At 41.3% G+C, this 27,739-nt stretch overlaps 1 protein-coding gene across 14 annotated transcripts in view; it reads right to left on the bottom strand.

Annotated features, from left to right (window-relative positions):
- PPP1R9A (protein phosphatase 1 regulatory subunit 9A) overlaps window positions 1–27,739 on the bottom strand; it is a 143,923-nt gene that overhangs the window by 14,159 nt on the left and 102,025 nt on the right. For 8 of the 14 annotated variants that reach the window (XM_079948416.1, XM_079948410.1, XM_079948422.1 and 5 more), the window contains 9 exons: window positions 22,571–22,706; window positions 19,180–19,248; window positions 17,634–17,789; window positions 13,911–13,964; window positions 11,210–11,439; window positions 10,116–10,212; window positions 9,064–9,235; window positions 3,126–3,283; window positions 2,314–2,605 (listed from right to left, as the gene is read on the bottom strand). In XM_079948416.1, coding sequence (XP_079804542.1) covers window positions 2,314–2,605; window positions 3,126–3,283; window positions 9,064–9,235; window positions 10,116–10,212; window positions 11,210–11,439; window positions 13,911–13,964; window positions 17,634–17,789; window positions 19,180–19,248; window positions 22,571–22,706 — 1,364 coding nt within the window. The remainder of the gene's footprint in view (window positions 1–2,313; window positions 2,606–3,125; window positions 3,284–9,063; window positions 9,236–10,115; window positions 10,213–11,209; window positions 11,440–13,910; window positions 13,965–17,633; window positions 17,790–19,179; window positions 19,249–22,570; window positions 22,707–27,739) is intronic. The other 6 variants (XM_079948411.1, XM_079948412.1, XM_079948423.1 and 3 more) reach the window with 3 other exon arrangements.

Below are 27,739 nucleotides of genomic sequence, written 5' to 3'. Positions count from 1 at the left end.
CTGGCTCCGGCTCTCAGCGCAAGTCTCAGCCGCGGAAGCCCCCGGACCAGGCCAGGGGGAGGAGAGGCGCTCGCCAAGCCCGGATCTGGAGCGCCTCGGAGCGCGGGCTCCACCTACAGCTCAAGGAGAGGAGGGGGCGGGGAGGCGCCCGAGGGGAGGGGGCTTCGGCTGCCTCAGCCCGCAGGGGCTCCGCAAATAATAAATTTAATAAATTCCTGCTGAGCCTTAAGGGGGGGCTCCTTGGTTCCTTCGCTTGCCCCCAGCCCCAGTGGCGTAGCATGGGGGGTGCAGGGGGGGCGGCCACAACATCTGGGGGGGCGCTCGCACTTGAGTGCTAAAATCCAGGGGTTAGGGGGCGCAAATTACTTGCCTTGCCCCGGGTGCTGACAACACACGCTACGCCACTGCATCACCGCAAACACAGAAGTGGCACGGAAAAGGGGCAAAACGCCCCTAAAAGAGCACAAAAATGGCACAAAACAGCACCCAGCAATCCCACAAACCTTTGAAAGTGCAATTGCAGGAGCCTTTGTACCAACCTTTGAGGCCTACAGAGAGTTGGGAGTTTGAGCAAGGAGGTTTGGAGAGAACAATTGTGGTGGAGTTCGATGGATTTTTGGCTTTTTCCAAGGTTTTTAAAGGGTTTCCAGAGGTTTAGTAGTTTGCCGGCTTTTTCGATGGTGTTTCAAATATATGCGATTTCACTTAAACACACATTGCTACATAAATGGGGAGTTGCCTGTCTAGAAACCGTGGGCTTGTGTGTGGCTGCCCTGCAGCCTTCTGTATGAAGGCAAGTCACACCTGTTGCCCATGGTCCCTGGAAGACTGCCTAAGGAGAAATGAGGCCCCCAGGCTGAAAATGACCCCCCCCCCCAATCTCTTGCATTGTATTGTAAAAGAAAAGGAGGGGGAAACTTTCTAATTATCAAATGGTTCCTACTGGAGCACAGAATTGCTGTGCCCCAATTAGAAACACTTGCAAAAGAGGTCTTAATCCATTCAAATATTTCTATGCTGAAGCAAATGGTTTCACTTTGATTCTAACATATTCATTAAAATATGCTTTTACACTTAATGCTGCTTGTATAACACTCCTGGCGGGAAAAACATGGGATTCTCCAGTGATTAAACATTATTGAGGAATAATCATTATTAAGCGATTCTTGCTTGAGTGGGGTCATTAAGAGCAATTCTGATTGTGTATGTGAGTTATTAGGAACAAAGGAGATGATGAATACAAAGGAAGAACAATAATTGAGTTCAAGACTCTATATTTATACTACAACCTCCCCCCCCCCACACACACACACTGAGGCACCAATTCATACAATTCAGAGAGTGGGTGGTGTCACAATCCACTAGCTTTTGGCATAAGACAATTCCCTATGTTCTGGATCATACTTTGAGAGCTGTATATGTGCAAGAATTTCCTTGAGCTATGTATTTTTCCATGAAGATGGCAGACAAACTAAAACACAAGCTTTTGTACCACCTTCACTTCTGCAGTGCAATACATCAATTCAATTCAATCCCTCTCTGAAACATCAACCACAATTAGATACAAAAGCACTGGACCTTCTCTCACAGAATGTGAATTCCTGACATTGTACTTAAAACACTTTGCAAGGTTTCAGAACAAATCTAAAATAAGTTCTCCCCAAACTAAATTGTGTGCCCTTGATTTAAGGCAAAGACTGTATTTCACAGAATTTTGCAAATGTTTAAAATAACTGAGACATATTCTAATTGTATCTCCCAACTCACTCATTCCAAAATCAGCCTTAGAAAAAAAGCAATGGTTTTAACTAAACGGTTTAAAAGCTCAGAATGACAAAGATGAGAAAACCAGACTTTCTAATTAGGGAAGTGCATAAAATGTTTTGTTGGAACCTTAATTTATGACCACTTTTTTAAATTACATTTATCTGCCAGCCATATAACTGAGTTCACTGGGTGGTTTGCACATAACTAAAAATGCAAACTACAGTACAATATTTGACCCCTTAAACCTATTACATATAAATAAAAGACAAGTAAAACCAACACAAAGACAGCAACTTAAAATCAACTTAAAATCAACATAAAACAGCTAGCAAATATCTATGAACACCGACATGTATCATTAAATTTAAAAGGCCTGTGAAAACAAAAATGTATTCGCCTGGTACCTAATGTATTCACCTGGTACCGTAGTGTGGGGAGCCAGGTGACGCTCTCTGGGAGGCGACAGAAGGACACAACCACCAACAACTGAACTCATTACATATAGCGAGAAAAGTGACGCAGCAGCATGCAAAATCACAGCTATACCTTCATCATGGAAGATACTCCTGCTGGTTGGATGATGCACAGGTGAAGCTTCGTAGCTCAGACAGGATTTTGAAGGTGAGGAGAGTGGAGTATCTCCATGGGAACATACACCACTCGTGTACGGCCGCACTTCGTCCTGGTTTTCAGTTACGTTGTCAAATGCAAACGTTGCACTGCTAGCCACGGGGGAAAGGGAGGAAGCACCAGAATCTGATGCTGGTGAGGAGGCTCTCATACACATAGGCAGAGGTGGTTTGGTAATGTGCATGGGACTACCGTAACTGCGTGAAGGCTGTTGATATAAGAGATTGTGAAGCAGATTATGGCATTTCAGGAACCAACCACACAGCGAGTTACTTCGAAAGCGCAAGTTCACCTCTTCGGCACCTGCTTTCCATCCCGTATCTCTTTTTGGAGAACTATTCCAATAATTTTGCACCGTTAAGCTTTTACCTTATCTGCTTTCCATTTGTAACCATTTCCTTCGCAAGGATTAGCATTTCAAGCTCTCTGAATCTAAATAAAATTACCTGCTAAGCATCAACTTGGTTGGGTTTGAATAAAAAGAATTAATAACATATTGAGGGGGGGGGAGAGGAAATAATGAAAGACAGCACATCAGAATGTGTGTAAAATTAAATCAGAAGTCTTGAAACTGCTGAAAAACACAGGTGTTTTCCCTTCAAATTGGGAGAAGAAATACTTTCTTTCATTGTACATTTTCATCACAAATTAGTAAACACCGCCAGGGAGGGAGCATGGTGAAAGGAAACAACTGATGAGAAGGTTGGGGGGGGGGGGAGAAGAATCACCTTTCTCTCAAGACTGTCCTCTCCATCTGTGGAGCTGATACTGTCATACAGTCTTGTTCTAGTTGGTCTTGACCTTTTGTTCTTCACTGAAAGCTGAACTCGAGTCTTCAGTGCTTTTGAGTCCAGCCTTTCTGTCTCGGGAACTGCTTCATTAAAATCTTTCGAGAGAGAGAGAGAGAATAGAAAATCACGACCTGCATTTAAACATGCCACTATCTGGAGAGATAGTCTGCAATTCTATACAAATCAAGCCGTATTTTCATACACGTTGATCAAAATGTCATGCCCTTATTTCAGTGGAAACCATTGTCCCTTTGTTGTCATCAGATTGTGTACAACCTTGGAGCTGCTGCATGGAAATAAGAGCACCAGAAGATGCTGAAGCCTCAGGAGGACCCATGGAAAGCGAAATAGAAAACCATTGTATTATAAAGTACAGCTAGTTGATGGGCAGTTTAGTTCAGTGTGGTGGTTTAAGACAGCTACCTTGCCAGTATGACAAGTATTAAGATAGTATATATGAAAACAGAAGTCAGAGCTAAGAAGATTCATGCTTAAAGAAGAACTGTAAGCAACCCTTGGTTCTTAAAACTATAAACACTCAAGAGTCACAGTACCATCCCATCTATGCTCACACACCTGCATATGATGTAATAGCTAAAGAGGTGAGGATATGACACACAAACTGCACCTCTACACTGACCTACATTTGGACATAGAACCAGACAGATTTAAAAAATGCAGCTGCTGATTTGGAACTGGCAAATGATGTTCTGTTCTGCTTTGGTCCTGGCCACATGAAGACAAAAACTGTTTTACCTTAAATCAGGCACCTATTTTGATAATTGAAAAAAATATCCACTAATTGTTTATATTGTCTAGTGATTTTAGACCTTTTCCTTGTCATGGTTATTAAGTTAATTTGCTTGTTTATTTCCTTTGGGGATTACCATGGTCACTTTCTTTGTTAACTTGGGAGCTACCAATTTTTGTGTATTCTAAAACTGTGCAGAAGCCCTTGCAGAGCCAAGTCTCTGGGTGTGAAGGAGGAGATTCGGTGAAAGTTTCTCCTTAAGAACCATTTGCTGAATCTCCCTGCCCCAACCCGACAGGGTGGCAAGGCTTTGCAAGGGCTTCTTGAGGGGAAGTCCTTACAGAGCCTCATGCCCCACTCCCATCACAGGGGCAGCAGTGGGGTATTTTGCCCCAGGTGCCAAAACACCTCAAGCCACCTTCTCAATGATGACCCACGGAAAGATAAAGAACCCTGGGAGCTGTAGATCTGTGAGGGAATACAGTGTTTCTCAAACTTTGGTCCCTAGGTGTTATTGGGTCATAGCTCCCATAATCCCTTGCCTGGAATTATGCCTGGAGATGACAAGAGTTGTAGTCCAACAACATTTGGAGATCTGGAGATAAAGCATCTGGAGATCAAAGTACAATGTATTAGGATATTTTCAGAGAATTTGCAGAATCATCACCAAGACACACTTCCCAGCATTCCATGAGAGAAGTCACAACTTCATTCATATAAATTTGTACCTACTTGTTAAAAAATAAAAAATAGTGGGGAGGAGATCAAGATTTGTACAACAGTGTGTAGGGATGTCCGTTAATCCTTTGCCGTACTCTGTAGTCCTGCCAATGGAAGCTTCCCCTCTAAGTGCAAATAGCTGCTTTAGGAGGAGGGTGTGGTTTTCAAATGGATCACAGTTCACATGTGTGTGCAGGGAGAGGGTTAACCTCCTCACAAATTGGAGTCCTGATCACATGCACCCTTTGGTTGCTATTTAAATGTTAAAAATCAAGCATGTTAATTGTGATCTTGCAACTGATATCATGTCTAGCTTGCCCCTCAGTTTGTAATAGAAGTACATATGTAATTATATCCTATGAGAAGCAGCTGCAAATAGGCTTATATAACCAATACTGGTCCCCCCCCCATATTAAAAAAACACCTGATCCATTAGGTGAAGCCAAAGTATTCAAAGTAAGTAAGTACACAGGCAAGATGGGACCCGATCGGCATAAACATGGTTTTGACAGAGTCAGCTGAGACTTTTGCCACTGATTGCGCAAATGGAATCAGCATGTACCCTTTTGTGTCACTATGGTTACCTAAGTCCAAAAGATCTTCATAAGGTGTTTGAAACAATAATAGCCTTAATGCCTCACAAAGAGTACTTAGAGAGGATTTCAATTTAAAAGGAGGGGCAGGAGAGAATTAACTCCTGAAGGCAATTATGCTGAAGCAATTATTTATAGTCAAGAGAGGATTCAGGAACAAATGCAATAGGTTAACAGGAATTAACTTATTTTGCCAAGTGAATATTTCGGCGTGATTAATATAAAGACAACAGCAACAACCCAATGGGGCAGAGGGAAGAAGTCAGGTGAAAATCAACAATACATATTGGGGGGTGTTCACACACTCGATCCTCCTCTAGAAAAATTGTCCCTCTTGCCACTCCAATTGAGCTTTAATAAACCATCTCAGGTTCAAAGAGCAGTTTGGGGACTTTGCAATTAGGGCAGTCACAGGAAGCTACCCAGCTCAGTAGTGGTTCCCCAGGATTCCAGAAAGGGTGCATTGCGTGCCCAGGTGCCATGTCGCCCTGGACATGCAATCAAAGCAGATGCGCTGCCACCGAGCTGTGCTCTCTTCTCCAACACTGCACACATAGTGTTTATCTCCCTGACTCCGAAAAGTACTTTGTGAATGTACAGGAGTTAAGACAGAAGTCAGGCTGCTCTAAGAAGCAGCATCAAAACAAACAGTAATCCAGGGTTGTTGTTGTTTTTACCAAAAAATGTTGGTTATACGTGAACCCTTTTGGATTGCAGCCTAAACAAATTATTTGCTCCTACTTTCTTTCTTCAGGGTTATGCATCTATGAAGTCTATTTTCCGTGCAACACACTCAGAGTAATGTGCCAAACAGAAGGGTGACAAAGGAGGAAGTTTTATAACTAACCCGCAAAGTAAATAGTAACATGATACATGGTGGCATTCACTCAAACGCTTTCCTAAGCAATTTGAAACTACAGAATTAACTGCATTGCTACTGACATTTTAAAAGCACCATTTATGTGCGTGGAACTTTCTTTTTTTAAAAGTTGCTTTAAGAAAACAAACACGGCAAGGCTTTCAAGCTAGCAGGTTATGGACAGAGGATTATTTTAATCATAGCATGTATGCCGCCTCTTCTAAAATGGTGTTATAGAATAGAAAATGGCAGTGGCACTGTTAAGAGGGGCTCCAGGGAAGTGGCATGGGGCAGCAACAAGACCAGGTTCTAAACTGAGCTATTCAGACTAGAATCAAAATCTGCCTCCATTGCATAACTTGTCATCACATTGGGAAGAGGCCACATTCAGTTATTGGTATAACTGTTGCAAGCTTTTGAGATTTTAAAGGAATCTAGGATTCTCTCTTCACTACACACACACACACACGTTGTTAGACTTCACGATCAAGCAATTCATTCCGTCTTTGAAATAGGAATAAATCATGCATTTAGAGCATGAGGATTCCCACCATCTTGCATTACCACGCTCTGAAACATCAGAGGAGGATATCTATTATCATTTCCTTGGAAGGGGAGGAGTGGAGAGACCAACTAGCAGTTTCTAACACACATCTAAATAAAGTGTATATTTCTTAAGGAGCAGAGGAGGAATGAGATACTTCCTGCTCCTAGTCAAATGCTTAACATTTCTTGCAACAGCTGCTTCTTGCCTGAATTGCACAATGGTCTCATGACTCAGAACACCCTACAGAGTTGCCATAGGCTAAGAAAATACTCCCTTATTCTATGCCACTATTTCTCAAAAAAGCATTTCAGCCTGATAGATGGTCTCCAACAGCTATTTTTTGAACATTTTGCATCATACGAGGAAGGGGAACCTGTGGCCATCTGGATATTCTTGGACTACAATTCCTGTCACACCTAACCATTGGCCAGGTTGGCTGGGGCTGATGGGACTTGGAGTCCACCAACCTTTGGAAGGCCTCTGGCTCCCTATTCCTATTTTTCATCTATAAAAAGTTTAAGTGAAAGCTTGGCCCTAGCTATACTGCATTTGCTCACAGATATCCATATGACAGTTCAATCACACAGATACGATGGAATTTCAACTAAGGGTTGTGGGCAATACCTTCACTTCACACAATATGCATTCTTGATATGGAAAACACTTTTTTGTGTAGGAAACAGCATGTAGACGCTGATCATGTCTACACAAATATATTTCACCCTTATGTACATGGGGAAATGCCATAGCGTGCTATAGCAAATTAAGCTTTCCCAGAATGTATATGGACAATGAAATGTGATGGGCCTACCACTGCACATAGGTTTCACATTGTTTCCTTTGTAGAAAGTGCTTACGTGCAATGAATGAAGTGGCCTCAAAACCAGGGCCTTTAATGAAGAGTCCCATTACACACTTGCAATCCTGTTAAGCAGAGCAGCGAGATTTACTACTCCAGTTGTCATGATGGACTTATATATGCAATGAACATCAGAGCACTCAGTTCTAGAGACACATGTACACCCTCAACATCACAACATTCTGTTCTTATTTCCTCTCTTTAAAAACCTACATGCCAAGGACATTCGCCAAAAGAAAATATTAAGGTACAGCCACAGTCGAAAGCCTATGCATAACCAGCAAAGGGCTGTACAAGCAGATACGCTGCTCCTATGATGAATGGAGGTTCTCATACACATATGAGGGTTTGTGTCCACATGTGAAGATGGCAGGTGTGTGTTGAAGTGTGGATCTGCCAAAGTCACACACTGAGACTTACTTCCTGCAGGAGTTTTTTCCTTGGTCATGTTCCATATCCAGGACAGATCAGAGAAAAGTGGTGTGAGAAAGGGACTAAGGGAAAGCTAGTGGTGACATGTTAGGGGAGAGAATGGCAGTCCTCATCTACTTTTGGTACTTGGATGACTGCACACTGATCTATTTTGGCCCAAATACATTCGTTTGTACATGTAAACTGTACATATTTATCTATCAACACACACAGAGAGAGAGAGACGTTCATACATTTACACAAACGATTTGTTTATTTTTGCACATAAAAGACCCCTTTTGAAAATTGTGATGTTTTGTTCTCAAGAACACAACATAAAAAAACCCAGATATAGGATATAGGATATAGAAGAGGAGATATAGATTTATATTCTTAACCTTTTTATTAGCAATGTCAACAATGAACGGGGATAAAAATATAACTGAACGGAATACATGTGCTTTTACAGGCATTATGAAATTATGTATGATAGTATTACAGATGGTTCACCACATCGTACGTTACGCTGGTCACATTTTTATGTCACAGAGAGCCATAAACCATCACCATATTCACGTCACTGGTGACTGCTTCGCTTCGCCCCAGTCATACCAACCACAATCCCTGGCTTAGTGTCATGTCTGAATGCATTATGTCTGAAGCAGGGATTGTGCTGTGTTTCACTTCAAACGAATGGTGATGACATAGGTGCCATCTCACACCAAAGATTGTGGGTGCCTGCAATGACGGGTTTCAGCTTTGCCCATTGACTTTGTGGGGGCCCAGCCCCACAAATACATTATTGTGGGTGCCAAAGAACCCACAGCCCCCTGGAGTTGGCTCCAGTGGATGACGATAAGCAAAGGTTTGTCCTTGGCTTACCAGCCATAGTTGGTTTGAGTGAAACAATCCACGGTCCCTGGTTCAGAACTAACACTACGTAAGGGATCATGACCTATTTTTCCCAAGTACAACTGAGAAGGAGCAAAGGGTGCACAACTGACTTGTACACAGTAAAGCATGGTATACGGCTTACCACATCGTGCAAATGCGACCACTCCGAAAACATTTAAGTCAGTACAACTACGTCACACAGAAACAACGCAATCCTCAAGCTTATCTGGTTCAAACAAACCTTGACTTAAGGCATCCAGGCAAGACACTTGCTTTGCATCAAGGTTTTCCATGGCATCGCCTCTTGAGACTTCTGCAGGGGATGTTTGCCTTTCAAAAATGTTGTTATTATTGTTAACTTGGCTCCCATTTTGCTTCAGTAACCTGAAAACCTCTGTTTCCAGTTCTCTGATCTAGGACAAATGAAGTTAACTGTTAGCAAAATAAATAAAATACTGTATTTTTCCGTGTATAAGACGAGGTTTTTTGCTAAAAAAAAAAGTAGAAAATTGGGGGCTGTCTTGTACATGGAACATGGCATCTGGGGGATTTTTTAAAATATTTAAGCATATGTCTGGGATTTTGGCTTGGGCAGGCTAAGGCGGTACCTCCTGCTGCCGTTCCCCCTCCCCCCCCCCTATTTAAAACAATAGGGGTTGTCTTATGCATGGAAAAATACGGTAAAATAAACCTTTCCCATTCATCAGATGAACAGAACCACTACCATGTATGTATTTAGTACCACACAGACATTTAGTACTGTTAGTATACCAGGCATAGGCAAACACGGCTCTCCAGATGTTTTGGGACTACAACTCCCATCATCCCTAGCTAACAGGACCAGTGGTCAGGGATGATGGGAGTTGTAGTCCCAAAACATCTGGAGGGCCGAATTTGCCTATGCCTATACTCGATCTGTGTATTGGTAAACTATATATCATGGGTTGCTTTGTGCTACCCTGTTGCAATGCAATGATAATCCCCATGCAGTATAGTACTTTTGTCTGCTTATTTAAAACATTTGTAACTGGCTTGTTGATCTGGTGGACACATGTTCATCTGAACAGCTCACCTACTGTTCGCATAGGCAGACAGGCTGTACACTACTTTAACCTTACATGTGAATAACTATACAAAGATACAGCTGTCAACTATTTGTGTACAGAGGTACACAGATTGTGCACTCATTGAATGCAGCGTGTGAACAGCCCTACAGCCACACCTACTCCTAAAAGGCAACAACGCTTCCAAAATAAAGTCATGAAATAAACTAAAATACTGAAAATTACTTACACGAGCTTGTAAACCTTGAACTTCTGCAAAGTGGGCTTTCTCCAGATCTTCTATTTTTTTCCTTTCAGCCTCTTGTCGCTTGATGAACTCAAGTTCTCTTAGGGAAAAATATATTTGCTGGTTAGAACAAGTGTCAGTTGCGATAGGTATTGAAAAAAATTGATGGACTGCTACACTTCAGTATGTATTGTCTTGATAAGACCTGATAATAATGAGAATGCAGCAGCAAGAGGGAGGATGTGCGGAGCAAATACTTTTATATTAAAATGAATAAGCTGAAGCTACATCGTAGGAGATTAACCTGAATTATCTCTTGTTTGCTTTATGAAAAGTTGTTAATCACCACAGTGGAAGTGGCAAAACTAAATAAATACACGTTATTAAAATTAGGCTTATAAATTTATTATGCACATGCACAGATAATATAGTGGTGGGTTGGCGTGTGTGTGTGCGTGTGTCCTTGGAATTAAATCCTCTTTCATTTTATCACTCTTGTTTCATCTCTTTAAAGGTACAGATACAAAGATCTGGAAAGTTATGAGTAAACCTATTAGGAAGTATACATTTTTTACACATTTAGAGATTTAACCCAGAGTGGTAATATATGTTTAGAAGGTTTAAGCTCTGGCCCAGTTTGCACATCCAAAGAGGGCTGATCTTGCCTTTTTTGCTACTTCCTGCTAACACAATGGAGAAACAAGTCACAATTCCTGGCTGAGAATTAAAGACTGTAGGCCAGTAGGGGAAGGACCTCTAGCTCAGTGGTAGAGCATCTGCTTTGCATGTAGAAGGCCTTAGGTTGAATTCCTGGCTTCTCCAGGCAGGTCTAGGTGAGACTTCTGTCTGAAACACTGGAGAGCCAGTACAAGTCAAGGTTAGACCACACTGAGCAAGGTGCAGCAATGGTCTGACTCAATCTAAGGCAGCTTCCTATGATCATATGGAGATTGTGGCTTGTTTCAGCCCAAGCAAACCATGGTCTGTAGCCAAATGTTGTAAGTCAGGGACTGTGGTTTATTTCTCTGGCTCTCTACATGCCTATGCTACACAGATTGAGAAATTTTGCCTGAACCTGCATCTCAGTTCATGCTTACTTTTGCTGAAAGTCCTTAATCAGTTTCTTGGCTTTATTGTATTTCTTCTCCAGTGCCTGATACTGGCTCTGCGTTTCCTTCAGATGTTCATTGACGGTGTGACATAGGGTCTGTGCCTCAATCCAGTAGCTCTCAAGCTTCATCATCCTGTCCTTATTCTCCTCAATGTTCTGCTGAAGCTGATTCTTCTCCAGCTCCCACCTTACTTTCTCATTCTCAGCTGTCTGCAGCTTTGAAAGAGGAAGGCAGATGCTTTTACATTCAGGTACAGTTGGTTCAAAGTAACATGCACGAGGAACAGCAGCCTAGTGCTATTGTTATATGGCAGGTATAACCAATGAGATGCCCCCTCCAGATGCTGCCGAACTCCCGCTTCCATTATCACTGGCAACAGGGCTGGTGGGAGTTGGGGTCCAACAGCATCTGCAGCCCACCATGTTGGCTATCCTTGCATACAATAATGTTCAGAACAGTAATAATTTCAGAGCACTAAAGAACTTTCTAGACCACATTAAGGCTAAATGAATAATCTCAAATGCATCATTTCCCACCTTGCATCCACCTAGGTTTCTGCAGTTTTAAAATGAACACACTACTGCTTGTATTATTATTATTTTTCCCAAAAGTTTGCCATGTGTCTAAACAAGGCAAACTGGAAATTAGTCATACAGAGATAAAATGAAGCATATTTTGACAAATTTATTGTGCAACATTACCATAGGCAGAACACTTGCTTCCTACTTGAAGGGTATTTACTGTTGTTGGAAGAAGCTTCTCTATTAACAGCTTTCATAGCTATAAAGTGGTGTGTAATAACTAATCATCTGTCTTTTATAGTTGTTGCTGGCATCTGTCTGTGTCGAGAGACAATAGGGGGGTGCCTCCGGGGGGGGGGGTGTAGCCAAACTGCTGCATTAGCAGCACCAAAGTGACTTCCCTGAGATGCAACCCTGGACAGTGAGTATGGAGGTCCTGAGCTGCCCAGACGACAGGACCCCACCTCTCGGCCTCGCTGGTGTGGTCCAAAGGAAAGCAGAGCAAGATGCTGGGCACCTGCTTGGCTGCCAGAAGGCAGAATACAAGGTGCCATCCAACCGCCTTAGGGATCCCACTCCGGATTAGTGTAGAATTTACTCCTTAGCCCTTTCTTCTCCCCAAGATATCCCGCAAAGCAGTGGAGGTTTAGGATCAGAGTTTTCTTTCTCCTAAATGGGCTATGTTCCCAAGTTGAAGAGCCCCATCTGCCCCTCACTTCCCTCTACAGCAGGTGCAGAAATTGCCTTCATGACTTTTGGACCCACTCTTGCTCTCATCCACTCAATCTGCCGGAGTCTGTTGTTGCATGCAGGGGAAGTCCCTAACTCACCAAGGGTTTGAGACCCCTTGGCTACCCTCACCTGGTTTAGTCGGCGAGTTGAAGCCATTCCTGGGGTGCTGCCAGCTTCTAGGAGCCATGTGAAAGAGCTGAATGCAGGTGGGGGACCAAAGGTGGACAAACAAAGAAGGAGCCCAATGTGTCCCCCACCCCTTCCCTAACACTCCATACACCCCTTTATAGTAGGTTATGTATTTAAACACCTCAGTCTAAATGCATTCATGACAAATACGGTTCTAGCTTTAAAGGTTCACAACTCCTGGCCTTGAGAAATCACTAGGAAAATCCAGGAAAAAGTGGGTATACCTTTGGCTCATTAAAATCAAAGGGCTGTCACCTAAGCCTATAATTGTGGATTTAACTTCAATTTAAATGGGTCTTAAGCATGTAAAACAACTTGTTTTATTTAGGGTTTGTTGTGGGGGTAGAGAATGAAACATGCAAAAAATACAGCAAAGACTTCTATTTTTACAAATCGCAGATGAATGGATGTTAGCCAAGTGCAACAGCCTCTGAAGGCAGTAAAATTTTCAGCAGGCAACAAAATTAGCCGCACAAGGATTTCTAGTGATAAGTAAGACTGTAATCTGGCAAGAAGATTTCTGATTTTTTTCAAATGAAGCAGAGGAAAAAAAATCAAAATAGGAAGATTATAAAAAATTATGTAGGAATTTCCCTTGTATGTTTTCTCCTTGCAGACAGGCTCACTAACATCAGTTTGAAATAAACATTTATGTGTCCACGCTGAGTTTAAAAGAAACTTGTACTTTAACTTAATTGGGGGAGGGCATCCTCTGAATTCAGCAAGGTACATAAACTGAAAGGATTTTATTTTGAAATAAAACATTTAAATGAATGTCTCATGCAGGCTTATGAACAAGGCCGGCTAATTAATATAACAGAAATCCTATTTTATTAAAGAAGAAAGTGGTATCTGAGTTAACTTCCCCATACTTTTGTCTATATAAGAAAAAAAACAATACTTCGCCTTTCCAGAAGCAATTTCTGCTACATATATTAAAAGCAAATTCTTTACCATTCCCCTTTCAAGCCTGTTAGTGCTCTAATGATGTGGGGAAAGGAGTAAAAATTTAATATGCGATTGCAACTATTTTCCTTGCAATAACAGTCATCATGATCCTCCTGAGACTCGAATAAACTATTTCTACCAAAACAAGCTCTCTGGAGCCACTGCATACAGACCTCTCTTTTTTTGCTGCATTTTCTCAATGAGAACTTACTTTTCTTTGCTTCCCTTTGGACACAAACTTACAGCAGCTGAAAATAAGAGCATTGCTCTTTCTAGTAGCCAGTAATCATTCTTACCTTTGTCTTCAGCTTCTGAATCTCTGCTTCTGTAACTGCATGTTTGATTTGCAACTGAAAATGGAAAACCACAAAGCGAACAAGTGAGCTGCAAATGCCAGAGCTCCAATTTTTTTTAAAGAAAGACTTCTATGCTGCCACCTGAATACTGTAGTACACACAGCAGAAGGCCCACAAGACTGCTGCAGTGCAGTAGACTGTAAATTAAAATATCTAGCTTGGAAAATGACTCAGTCTATGCAAGTTAATTAAAGAAAAAGTGTTGCTGGCTAGCCTCTCGGAATATCAGATTAGGACATCGTATCTGCCAGGACAAGTCTAATGTCTTGAAAGAGGAGAAAATACTGATTGTTGTATTCAGCTTGTTAGCCAGCCCGGATTTGAATATCCCCGTGCACATGAATATTCTTAGAAAGCCTCACTAACACGGATTAAGCAAGCATGTCACAGTGGGCAGCTAAAAGGCTATTAAAAGGCTCAAGCATTATGGAAGACACAACACATATAGGCTACAACCAAGGAAGGAAGCTGTTGTGACCTTCAACCTACTGCTGTGTCAAACTCAATCTCAGCAGGATGAATCACTGAAGGTATTTACGGCTGGTCTACCCTTGTGACCCCCCACCTCACCCATCACATGAACCGCAGGAGAAGAATCTCCAGACTTGGACAAGGTACTATTCAGGGTGGGTGTTGGACATTTTTTCCAAGATATTTGGGGGGGGGTGTAATATGCCAGAGCAAAACCAAAACTGGATTTCATCAAAGTAGAATGCACATATTTCTTCAGTAGACCCACTTTTCCATAAACATGCGCACACACGCTTACACACATGCACGCATGCACACTGATGTACTGTGCATGTACTCTCTCCTTGTATCACAACGATCACAGCCCATCTTGCACTAGGCACATACATTCTCTCCCACGGCCACATTTGTTTTTACACACACAGACACAGACTTGCATTATGCAGAGCGCAGTCTTTCCCTCCATAACAAACTGGTCACCATTTACCCACAGTATTTACTCAAGCTCGAGCATTTCACCTGTTACACACAGACATGAAATTGCAGTTGGGCTCCCTTTGGTCATGGAGAAAGGGCTAAGCCCAATTATGACCTTTCAGCATGATCAAAGTGACCTCAACCGCACTTTCTTTTCTAAATGTCACAGGTAAAGTGCAACAACTTGTGGCTATTTATTTATCATCTAAATATATGCCTCCACCTTTCCATCGCAGTAAGTCCAAGACAGCTAACACCCAACAAAAGGTACAGTTTCAATTTAAAAAGCCAATGAAAACGACTATCAAGACACAGAAAGGAGCAAAATGAAAACAGGAACAAGTGAAAGCAACAGCCGGCTGAAATAAAAACAGCATTCAGCACCAGGCAACCACAATCAGCCAAAGGTCAGTTAGAACAAGGTCTGCTGTCAGAATACCATTGGAGAATACCAATTTCAGAGTCTGGGAGCAGCAACCAAAAGGCCTTGTTCCCACTGACCCAGGTGTGGCCATGATGGTGGGGCATGCAGAGCTTACTCTTCCAAGACGGTGTGGGAAAGGGAAGCAGTGAGGCTGGGGCTGTGTGCGTGCACCAGCAGGAACACAAGATTGGCTCTGCCAGTGTGCTTGCATTGTTCCACTCTTGCCACCACCTTGCCCAACCTCCACTCCATTAGGCAGCAGAGACACCACTAACAGAAGGGTGGCTTTGTGCATCCGCCACACTCGCCCTTGCTCTGATATTGGCAGGAAGCAAAAGAGGGCCTCTCCTGCAGATCTCAGGCCCCAGGCAGATTCATCTTTTAAAATGTGGTTCTTCTGGTAATCTGATTCCAATATGCTAAGACACCCTCTTTTTTTTATAAATTCCATGTACTGTAAAAAGCAATTCCCTGAATAAATTTGGCAATAGAGAAGCACAGAACACCTAGCCTTAAAGCCAATCAAAAGTCTTAAATTTTTTCTCCTGCAACTCTTACAGTTTAATCCATCCTTTTAAACTGAGAAAAACTTGTATCTCCAAATCCTGAGACTGTACAGTCCAGCAATCCGCTCATGTGTTCAGCGCATGAATCCAGCACTTTCACAGCTTAATTGAAAATTACAGTTCATCACGTAGCTTCTAGCCCCCTCTTACTTGCTTTTTTGAAAACACTTACACAAGCAAGTGAACTATATTTAGGCTGTTCAGTAAATAATGCAAAACAAACAGACCCTCAAACAGTTTTGTAAAATACAATCTGCTCAGGTGCAGATGGCTTTATCAGTTTTCTCTTTCCTGCGCTACTAAAACAGAACCTCCCTCTTATAAAAAATAAATAACGAATGCTGACTGCATAGTCAGATAACTGTCGGAACATAGCGCAGTAGGTCCCACAGAGCTTGCAGCTGAAGCAAACAAGCCTGCCAATGACAAACCAAAGAGCATCCTGCGGTTTTTAGGAAGGATATGTTTCAGCAAGAGAAAGTTGTGCAACATAAAGCATGTGAGTGTACTTCTAACTGGAGTCAAAACACAGCACCCAAAGAATAAAGAAAACCATCTCCAGGCTACAATTCTAAACGCATCTACTTGGGGTAAGCCCCACCAAACTGGGTGGTAAACATTAGGAATGGACAGATCAGTTCTATTTCTGGTCCTCGACAGCTCTGCAGTATGCTCATTCCTAAACCCGTTCTGCCCTGTTTCAATGTGAATCTCCAATCTTTGCTTTTTTAAAAAACAGCACAAGCATTCACTTTATCTCAGTACACATTTTACCCCCATCATACACATTTAACACATATTTTTGTATGTTTTTAGAGCTGCACTGCAAAATTCAAAGCCGCACAGAAATCAAAAGGGTAACTGTGCTCCAATCTGTGTATTAGTCCAGGAAAGCATGAATCAGATCATTTTACTTTAAATGTGGGCCAAACCAAATCCTCAAACATCCCTAGTACACCATACACAGCATCACAACGTAAGGCTACAAAAGTCCTTCGGATATCCACCCTTCCACCCTGGTCATACTCCTACTATCACTCCAACCCTAGTTACACTAGGATAAAATAGTTCAGAATGAACTTGCTTTGTTCTTCCAGGACAAAAGGAAGGGACTCCCTTAGAGCCCAACAGCTTTCGACACCTTCGCTCTGGCAAACAGAAGGCAAGGGCGTGCTGGGAAGACATGTTTAGGTGGGAACATCTTGCTGCATTCAGCAGGACTTATTGCCAGGTAGGTGTTCATAGGTCTGCAGCCATAAACTGAATTTTAAACTGGAGATTGTACAAGCAAGTATTTTAGGCACATTAGACCAGGATAACCAAATGACCAGTAATGATTTGTTTAAGTGAGAAGTGAGAGCATCAGATTTATAACTACCAATTATCTGGCTGCAATCCCCAGGCAACTTGGTCCTGAGTCAGTATGACCCATTCAGTGAATTTTTTAGGAATGTAGCTTTCATTCTGATCATTTGTCCCAGCTTGTTTACAGACCCTCTGACAAAAACAACACCATGACCATTACAGCAACACATGTTAAAAAGAACTGACACAATTTGTCTCATTTAACAAGAGCAGTCTAGCTCCAGCCATTTACATATATTGATTTTGAACGCCAGTGGGAAATCAATTAAATCATTTATAGAGAGGAATCCCCATCCACAAAGAATGCAACTGTGTGAATCAATACTGTCTGAAAACCAAACTCTGTGCTCTCCGCCTTACCTCTTTGAATTTGTGAGCCAGTTTGCTGGTGTCCACTTCTGTCAGGGAAAACATGTCATCGTTTTCAGGAAGCTCAAACACTTCAATGGCCATATCACCTCCTGGAAGGACAGGTCCCATGTCGTCCTCATCTTCATCTGTGGCATATTCTCCTGTCTTAGAAGCACAGAATTAAAGCATTTCTGAAATCCTCTCTCCTTAATGAAATATAGGACCTCACTGAACGCAGTTCTCAAAACAAAAACTGGGTAAGCTTGCTTGATCAAGAAAGCCTACCCAGGCATTTCACTTTAACGTGTGATCTTGATTTGCGATTTTAATATGTGTTTCATAATTGCTAGTTTTAGATTATATTTTAATTGTTTATGTAACTTGTTTGTTTAATGTTTGCTTTTATTGGCATTTTCAACTTTTCTTTTACTCTTCATTGTAAACCGCTTAGAAGTATTTTCTTCCAGTAAGCGGTATATATGTGTTGTTAAATAAATTATAATAAACAAACTTTTTAAAAAAAATAATTGGGGAAATAAGGCGAGCAAGCTTGAAAGAGCACTAGTAACAAAAAGCACAGGGTAGAATCTTTTGGAAAGTTCTAAATTCTAAAAGTACAGCAGAATTCTAATGGCTAAGATCACAGGAATTGCATATCTTTCTTTCTTTCTTTTTGCACAGGTCCCATCCTTCTTTTATTAGGAGTGCAGGGGAATATGCAGAGTTAACTGATTCTGCCTCACAAGCACCCTGTTAAACAGACTACCAGAAGATGCACAATCCCCTCTCAATGACATGTGTACAGAAACATCCCCTGTACCTGCAGTGGCACACAACTTGAACAGATTCTTGAGGGGTGACCATGGGAAGTGGCCATGTCTGGAAAGCCTTCTGTCCACCTTCGTTTTGCTCCAGACTCCTGCTAAGAAAGATCACTCTTCTTCTTGCCAGAAGCATCTACCTCACCTTTTCTTGCCAAAGGGAAGAAGGAAATTAACAGCTTTGTCTGCTTTCCTGGTTCTCTCAGGCACTGACTGCTCTAGGCAGAAGTTAGGAGAGGGAATCTTAAAAAAAAAGTTATTGCCAGAAAAAACAAGGAAGGAAGGCAGCTGGGGAAACCATGTTTCTGTCTCAAAAAAATAAAGGAACCAAATAAGCAGTGAAGCATCTCTTCTTGTCAGAAGCACATCCAAGTGAAGACTAGACAGATGTTTTCCAGCTTCTAAGAACCTGCAGCCACTACAGATACAAGGAGGTTTTTGTACATGTTCTCTCTTTTATATGAGGGCTGCGTGGCAACTGACCAAGGATCATTCCAGTGCCGCCTACTAAACTCCATAGCTGTGTTTGGATCAAAAGGGGATTCCCTAGTCAAAGTCCCAACTGCTATACCTGTGGGTAGTCATATTTCGGCCTGCAACTGAATAAATGAAGGAGGGACTGTAGCAACATTAGGTGTTTAGAAATTATGTTGAATTAATAAGCCACATCTCAAAATATGATTAGTATGCCACATGAAGCAACGAATCAGAGGCAAGTTACTTTCTTCACAAACCTTTTTAAGGTAACAGTTGTTATTTTTATTGTAGTTGCCTGAGGTTCCATGACATTCTCTGTCAGTATTCTAAAACAGTTGATAACAAACATTAAATAAGAACTCTTCTACACATTAATACGATGGTCAACAAACTCTTTGTCTTCTGTATAGTTTCTACGATCATCCATGAAGCAGAAGCAAGGAACTCTGAAAGCAAGTACCATATTTGCCTGGGTTTCTCACTAATGGAGTTCAGATGACAAGTTAACACTATGCTGAATCAGAGGGCAATGGGAATAAATGGTACCCGCAGCAAAATTTTGCAGTGTTCCTGTTCAGGGCACTCCACCCAGTTTCCCCTCTCCTCTGTGCCCACTGAGCATGTTTAGTTTTTGTGGAACTGTTTTAGGTTTCCTCTCGTTGAGTTCACCCGCCTGCAAATGTTTTGCACTTCCACAAAGTTTTGTGCTCCACTAAGCCTGCTGGTACACCTCTGTATTAGGCATGAATCAGAAATTGCTCACCGAATGGGGTGCAACCCAATGGGTGTTGCTTACTGGTAAGGAGAGGGGTGAAGAAGTTGGCTTGGTGTAAACATACTGGCAGGTGGACCTGATTGGCTCCACTGGTGTGTTTGTACTGTGCTGGCCTCCCCATTGCCTCAGCCATCCCATTACACCACAGCGACCCACCTGCCAGGAAGGTAGTGCAGCAGCATTGGCCCACTCAGTGCCATGGATGGTGGCATTTTGGCTTCATAAAGGCTGTCACTTGAAGATCTGAGTTTGTTGTTGGTATATCAAATGTGGAGCAACACCATGTCCTTTCTGGCTATGCAATTTTGCTTCATACTTTGAGTTAAGGGCTGCATGATTGCGTGCTAATTGACTTTCAGCTATCTGCAAAATGTCATTGTTCTCCCCATCTCCAATAACAAGGAAAAAATAAAATTGGGAAAAACTTGTAAAGTAACATGTATATATAGTAGGCTTTGGGGAGGGGGGTGGGGAGGGTTATACTTGAAGCATCTCCTTACACAACACCACCTTCAAAACTAATTACAGTGAGATAAAAATAATCTCCTGCCTGGACAGATAACAGTGCTTCTGTGTATTAACAAACCTTGCTCTTAATAAAGAGCCAGCCAAATCTTCCATGAGAAAAACAAAATTCAGACAAGTGTTAGGCATCAGAGCTAGTCTTTTTTAAACTCAAATAAAAGAATTACTTTAAACTCAGGCTTAAATTTTATATCTATATCTATATCTACATCTACATCTATATCTCCACCCTATAAAAGTTAGTAGCCATGTTCTTTTTTTCCATCAAAGAAAGAGATATACTGCTTTCTTCTCTTGATAACAGCGGAATGATTTCTTTAGCACTGATGTCTAAATGTGAAGTCTTTTTAGAGTTGGAAGGCTGCAGAAAATGTTCCTATTTAAGTTGCACAGAAACAACATAATTTGCAAAAAAAATTCCATAAACATGGAAAACAAGAAACTACAATTCTTGAAAATGTTGGCATTTATTCTAAAAAAAAATTACTGTTCTGAGAGAATATTTCATCAACAGGATTATACTGGCATCTGTTGGTTGAGAGTTTTTAGAACTCACTACTTGTTTTTAAAGATGCTTCTGCCAGCTGTATGTATAATCAATGATATTATTATTATTATTATTATTATTATTATTATTATTATTATTTGCAGCTGATGTAGTAAATTTTACATTGTTGTTAGCTGCTCTGAGCACTATAACTACAGTAGAAAAATAGAATGTAAATTTTGTACATAAATTTTGTGCACTCCTTCTCTCGCTACTCCTAGGCTTCCTCCACCACAGTGGGAAGATAATGAATAAACCGTAAGTTATTCTGGGTTTCTCTTTACATTCTACTTGTGATGAAGGCATCAGAGGAGAAAGCAAGCAAGCAAGATCAAGGCCGGCTATGCATATCACCCTGGGCAGGACTCTCAGGGGTGAAGTACTGCCTGAACTGCACAGTTCTTACTCTCCAATATGAAAAGCTTGGTCAGGCCTTGAGAAATCTTGGTATATGAACTCAAGACCAAGTTACATATTGCCAGGTAGAATTGCATCCCCTCCAGCAACAGATGATCTCACAACAGTTGTTCCTTTGGTTGTGTCTAGCCTTGATTAACGCAATGTGTTATATACATGGAGATGCCCCTGTATATATAGACCAGCTGAAGGGTTTAGAAACTTCAGCTGGTCTAGAATATGACGACTAGATTGCTAACTGGCATTCAATGTGGTGAACATATTTGACCGGTGCTACAGTATATGTGCAGGCTCCCAGTTTGTTTCCAGACTCAATTCGCAGTGCTTTAACCTATAAAGAGTTAATCGGTTTGGGAGCAAGCTATAGAAAGGACTACTATCGAAAAGAACACCCCATAAATACTCCCTCTATAGACATAAGTGCTTGGCAGCAGCAATGTTACCTTTATACCATCAGACTAAAAGTATCCTGTTCTCTTCATCTCTTAAAAGCTAATAATCTAGAACTGCTTCACTGTTGTCTAGTTTATTTTGGATATTTGGTTACTTTGTTTTTAGGTGTGTTGTTTTCATGTTATTTAACATTAACTTGGTAAGCCACTTTGAAGACCATTTTTTTTAAAAAAAGGCAATATAGACATACTTAAAATAAATATAGAACTATTATTATTATTATTGATACAAGTAAGCCATTTCTTGATTATCATGGCAAGTAATTTAATTGACAAGGGAAAAAGATGTGGATGTGCCATGCGTGGTGACAGCTGGTATTTACTGAAGCCTGATAACTAAGAAACTCACTGACATGGTAAATACCAACTGTCACCACACTGATGTGCATTCATAAGGAATATTCACCATGTAAAACTGACACAGTAAAATCATTTTGCGGTTATTTCATCACATGAGTGGATATGAATTGGTCCTTGGAAGGCATAAAAATATGTCTCTTTCCTCCTTTGTTTGTTTGTCACCCCCCCCCAATTTTGGGTCAAGAGGTGAGGTCTGGAAACTTGTATTTTAAAAAAATCAAAGTAGGGTTGTCAACTTTTTTGTTTAAAAAAAGAAGAATCTGAAAGCGACACGATATGTATTGAGGACCAGAAACACCAGGGACAATATGGAGCCCTATTTAGCATTCAGAAGCGCAATTTTTCTGCTGCAACCCAGAGAGTGCTTTCAGCAACAACACTCTTACATATTTACAGAGAAATTTATTGTGCCTAACATGACTATCTATGATTGTGGTCTTGTGAAACGGGGTGGGGATGTTCATTTGCAAAAGGAGTCGTTTCCTACTGTGATTAGACAAAGCATTTGAGAGAGAATGAAATGCAGGAAAGGGAACTTCACGAAGTTACAAGAGAAAGAACAAACATATTACCTCATCGTCATCTGCATCATATTGTGCATAATGCTGTTCCAAAAGCTCTCTTTGGCGACGTTCCTGCTCTAGGGTCTGGCTAATCAGCTGAGCCACTTCACTTACTTGTCCTGGCCTCTCTCTGCCAATTATAAACCTGAGGAGAACATCAGGGAACACAAATCATTTGCTGTCTTCTCCGTATGATACATGAAATGATGGCCAAATGCAGCAAAAAGAGTATTGTTGCATGCTAAAGGCGAACAACTTGATTACAGCATAAGGTTTTGTAGACTGGGGTCCACTACATGAAAGCGGCGCAATACATGCCCAAATGTCTTGTTTAAAAACAAATAAATACATGTTCATCTATTACCAATACACAATTGTTTTAGAACTGTATTGTGCTAGACACAAGTTCAAAATGGAAGTCACAATGATAATAAAAACATGCCGTTGTAATTATGGGAGTTTCTCCATGACCTAAAATCACAAATGTTTATACTGCAGTGTTACAAAACACTTTCTACGAATAGAGGGAGAGATGGTGACCTGAGTGCATCAATGAGAGGAGGGATCCTGTCCTTGCTGGTATATTCTGGTTTCCTAATAAAGAATTTCCTGATATGAGAAGGCAGCAGCCATGGTTTACCAACAGCAAAGTACACATGGAAGAGGGAAATGTGTGCCTGCCCCCCTTCTGCAGCTCAGTCTGACAACGGGCACGTGAATTTCTGCACACTGGATTGTATTCATAAATGCATGTCTTCCCTCAATGGTTTGCAGCTACTTCAATATGTATTATGAAAGAAGATGGTGTGCATGATTGGTGTCCATAAAGCCCCTGAGCTGAGAAAGCTGTGGCTGGATGCAACAAATCAATGGGGGGAGAGAAACGAAATGACAGAGTAAATGGTAAAATGCCCTGCTAACCGGCCCTGCTAACAGCTCCACACACACAGCAGAGCTGCTGGAGACCCCCTTCCAAACAGGGTCTCCTCTGCTGCCTGGCCCTGACCCTGAAAAGCCTCCAATGCAGTGGATGGACGCATGGAGGGATGGTGACGACAAACCCTGGCACATGTCTGGAGACAACAACACACAGCTCAAGGGCCTGTGGATTCCATCAAATAATCTTAAGTCCTGCTGCCTACATTCCATACATTCTCCTCAAAATCAGGGAACTACTTTAAAATAAGCATGCCGCTGCAAACCTGTGGCAGCCTAATCACACTGTGCAAATATAAATGATTCCTGGCATATTATGCACTCCTTTCCTTGGCATGCAGTGCATACGCAGATGTTTAGTTCTTTATTTAACTGCATAAATTAACAGTCTTGGGCCATACATTATAGGCACAACCACTTCCCCTTCATCTCCACATTTTCTTAAGAAATGTTCCATTGTTCCCTGATTATAGAGGGAATAGTTCCTACTGTTCCTTCCATTTCCCTATGCCTTCATGCTAAATGCTATTTTTATTGCTTTTAAATTTATTCAGGCCGCAAGCCTTGTGGACACTGGCACATCATGTAATTCAATCAATGGCCTGCTAAATCGCAAAAGCAAAGGAGGATTTAAAAACAACTCAAAAGCAGGAAAGTGTACTTTACTTAGAGGCTATAAAAAGGCTGCAGAGATTTATAGACAAAAGCATTTTCTATAGCTGTACTCCATAGCCAATTAATTCACTTCCATACCACAGTGTGTTATATAGGATGCATGGTTTGGGGTTGTTTTTTCTTTTTCATTTTGCTGAAAGATTATCTGAGTTATATATTCCATTTATGTCCTGACTTTACTCCATAGAACTCAAGGAGAAAGATCCAGGCCATCTTGATTGCAGAAAGGTTCCTGTGCCATGTGATGTACATTGTCTGATCTGAGGTGCAGAGGCTACAAATTCTCCAGTGGAATTTAAGAATCTGTGTCAATCTGTAACACAAGTTCTCACTCAAGAGCATCACTTCTGCTTAGTCACTGGTCAGACATGAAGTTATAGGGAGAAGCAGACAGGAATGCAATTTGGCATGTACCAAGTTGCCAACAATGGAGGAAGAATGGTATCTAAAATGATCTTATCTGAGGTGATGCACTCAGGGGCACATTGCCATACCAAACAGCTAGGAAGAGAGAGCATGCCTAAAATGCATATTAACCTATATTACGCTTGTACCTCAAAACATGGCTGGTCTTACTGTGAGGTGCCCCCTCAGGTGAGAGAGACTGGGGGCCAGAAACGGTAGCAAGGTGTTAGAGGGCAGGCCTGTGTAGCCTGCCCTATGCCCTCTAGTTTAGTTTGCTGCCCTTGGGTGTTGGTGAGGGATGCTGCTAATCCTTCAAGAGGGTTGAACTAAAATTCAGCTGTCAGCCTGATTGGCTTCTGTATGTGGAATGGGGGGGGGGTGCCATCTTGTCCTTAATCTCAGGCAGCAAAACCATCTCAAAAGGATGTGGAGAAGGCCATGATAAAAGCCAGGGGCTGGGAAGGAATCAAGACTAGGCTTGAGAATATCTGAAGCCAGGACAGTCAAGGCCCATTTCACCAAGTCAGCTGAAATATTGGTTAATCAAACTTGTCATGTCATAAGCTTGTGAATATTGATAGACATAGCATTTCATTTTCTTTCCGGAAAACAACAATATAGTATAGCTGAAACTGCCATTTTTATAAGTTTGCTCACATGAATTGGATCTTATGGACCCCACCAAGGCCAAGGATGTCTGCACCAGGCCCATCTGAATGCACAAAGTGAATTGCTGGAGACTTCTGCCCTTCCAGCAGTCTCTTTCTCATGAATATTTGGGGGTGGGCTACTTTGATTATAAGCAAGCAGCAGAAGTTAGTTAGAAGGGGAAGGAGATTTAAGCCACTCCAGAGGAATATAATTAAACAACAACCTCAGGATAAACGACGACAAGTTGGATTATCTTAAAATAATATCAGTGTAAAATACTGGTGCAGAATGGCTTGTTTTATATGAAGGGCTTTGGAAGGGTGTCTGCTAATGACTTATAACCATCTAAATGCTGTCATCTGAGAAAACCTGAAGCCATTAAAGATACAGGATGGAAAACATAAAATCTGGATACATTTTGCACTTTCAAGAGTGACTTCAATTAAGAGTGAATTCCATTATGCTTATAGAAATACATGTATACATCCAAGCTAGGTAACAAGCACTAGCATTCTTCATATTATAGCCTTCCAGTCCTAAATCTCAGAGTAACAGCATTGCCTTAACTACTGGTTATGGTCTCCTTCCAGCTGTAATAGGAACCTTACAACAATCTCCCAACCCTTTTACAGGTCTCAGTAACCTCTATTTACAGCAACTGATAACTCATCACAGGCAAGATCAAAGTCTGGATGAAGGCAAAGATCAGGATTCTAGTTTCTGCCAATAGGCAGAGGTGAACCACAAAAGTATGGTGGAAGTATGGGAAGATGGGACAGAGAAGAATCTGCTTATTGGGACACAGGCTTCAGGAATCAGCACACTGTCCAATCTCTTGACTTTGTTCCTCACCTGACGCAAGCAGATACAATAAGCTGTATCAGTGTGTCAAAACAGGGACTGTTTCTCCTAGCAAGCTAAGAACATATCTTAGCTTCATGATTATGGTTTGTTTGGGAGAAACAATTTTCTCCCAAACATTTGGTGAAATATTTGTTGTTCCTGGTTGAACTAAGGGAGAAGCATAGCAGGAGCACTGCTCAAGTCCAATAAGTGATTAACTATGGCTTAGCATTACATACCAACAAGGCTACTGCATCATGTGCAATGTTTTATTAATTTTTTATATATGTTGGAAGCCGCCCAGAGTGGCTGGAGCAACCTAGTCAGATGGGCAGGGTACAAATAATAAAATTATTATTATTATTATTATTGTGTCCTCAGAGCACTTCTAAGAAGGCTGAACTTGGAGACAACTTCCAAAACCTATTACAATAAATAGAAACAAATTACATATTCTGAAACATAGTCTCAAAACATTTCAGCAGGATGTCCTTGTTTACACAAGCAGAACTTTCATTTGTTACTATAATAGTCTATTTTAATCCTAGGAAGTTTGCAATTATTTTTATCTATCTCAAATGTATCAAATGCCATTGTAAAAGAAACATTTCCATTAGACAGTAAAAACATTTTAGAACCTACTAACTCCAGCTAATATAAAAACGGATGAAAGATTTCATGCGGATAAATTTACCTAATTTTGCTGTGCCAAAGCAAGAAGAGTTCAGAAGGTAAAAAGCACATTTTTGTGTTAACAGTTTCTTCACTGTGTCAGCTAAAGACAGTTGAGCTACATTATATCCGGAAGCTACAATGAACAATCTATTCTAGGTCAGTGACTTCCATTGTCATGACCATTCAGAAAATGTTCATGAAGCTTGGCAGGAAGCAAAGTCACTAAACAGTAGTACCCTGTAAGCTTTCTAGAGCAGTATTGACCGAATTAAAGCAGAAAAATGAAATACAAAGCTGTAGTTTAACTTCTTTCTAAACCTCCTTCTGCACAATTTATCAAATACAATTTCTCATATTTAAGCTAATATGTCTTTGATCGTTTATGTTGGGGATGGGGGATAAGAAGGAATGCTTTAGGGGACAATTACCAGTGACACTGGTAAATATGTATGCCCAGTAATGACATACACATTTAAAATAACAATTGCAAACAATGCTAATTATGGAACAATTTACTTAAACAAACTACTTAAAATTCATTTGATGTTGCAGCTTGCACAGTAATGTGAAAATGGAAATGCAACTATAGCAATACTTTGCCAATTCTGCCTGTCAAATTAAATAGTGAGGACTGTCGCCTACTAATCTTCATTACCTGCAGCTGCCAATTGTAGAGGTAAGTGTGGCACTTCCTCTGATAGAATGTTCTTATGCACCATGGGAGCTTGCAAGTAGAGAGATAAAGGTAAAGGTAAAGGACCCCTGGACGGTGAAGTCCAGTCAAAGGCGACCGTGGGGTTGTGGCTCTCATCTCGCTTTCAGGATGAGGGATCCGGTGTTTGTTCGCAGACAACTTTCCGGGTCATGTGGCCAGCATGACTAAACATTTTCTGGTGCAAGGGGACACCATGATAGAAACCAGAGCACACGGAAACACAGTTTACCTTCCCACCGCAGCACTGCACCAAGTGGCAATCAGGCAACAGCCACTCT

Source organism: Podarcis cretensis, assembly GCF_951804945.1.
Source record: "Podarcis cretensis genome assembly, chromosome: 12".
In the NCBI taxonomy this organism is placed as follows: domain Eukaryota; kingdom Metazoa; phylum Chordata; class Lepidosauria; order Squamata; family Lacertidae; genus Podarcis; species Podarcis cretensis.
Note: the sequence above shows the minus strand (reverse complement) of the source record. Positions and strands in the feature narration are given on the sequence as shown.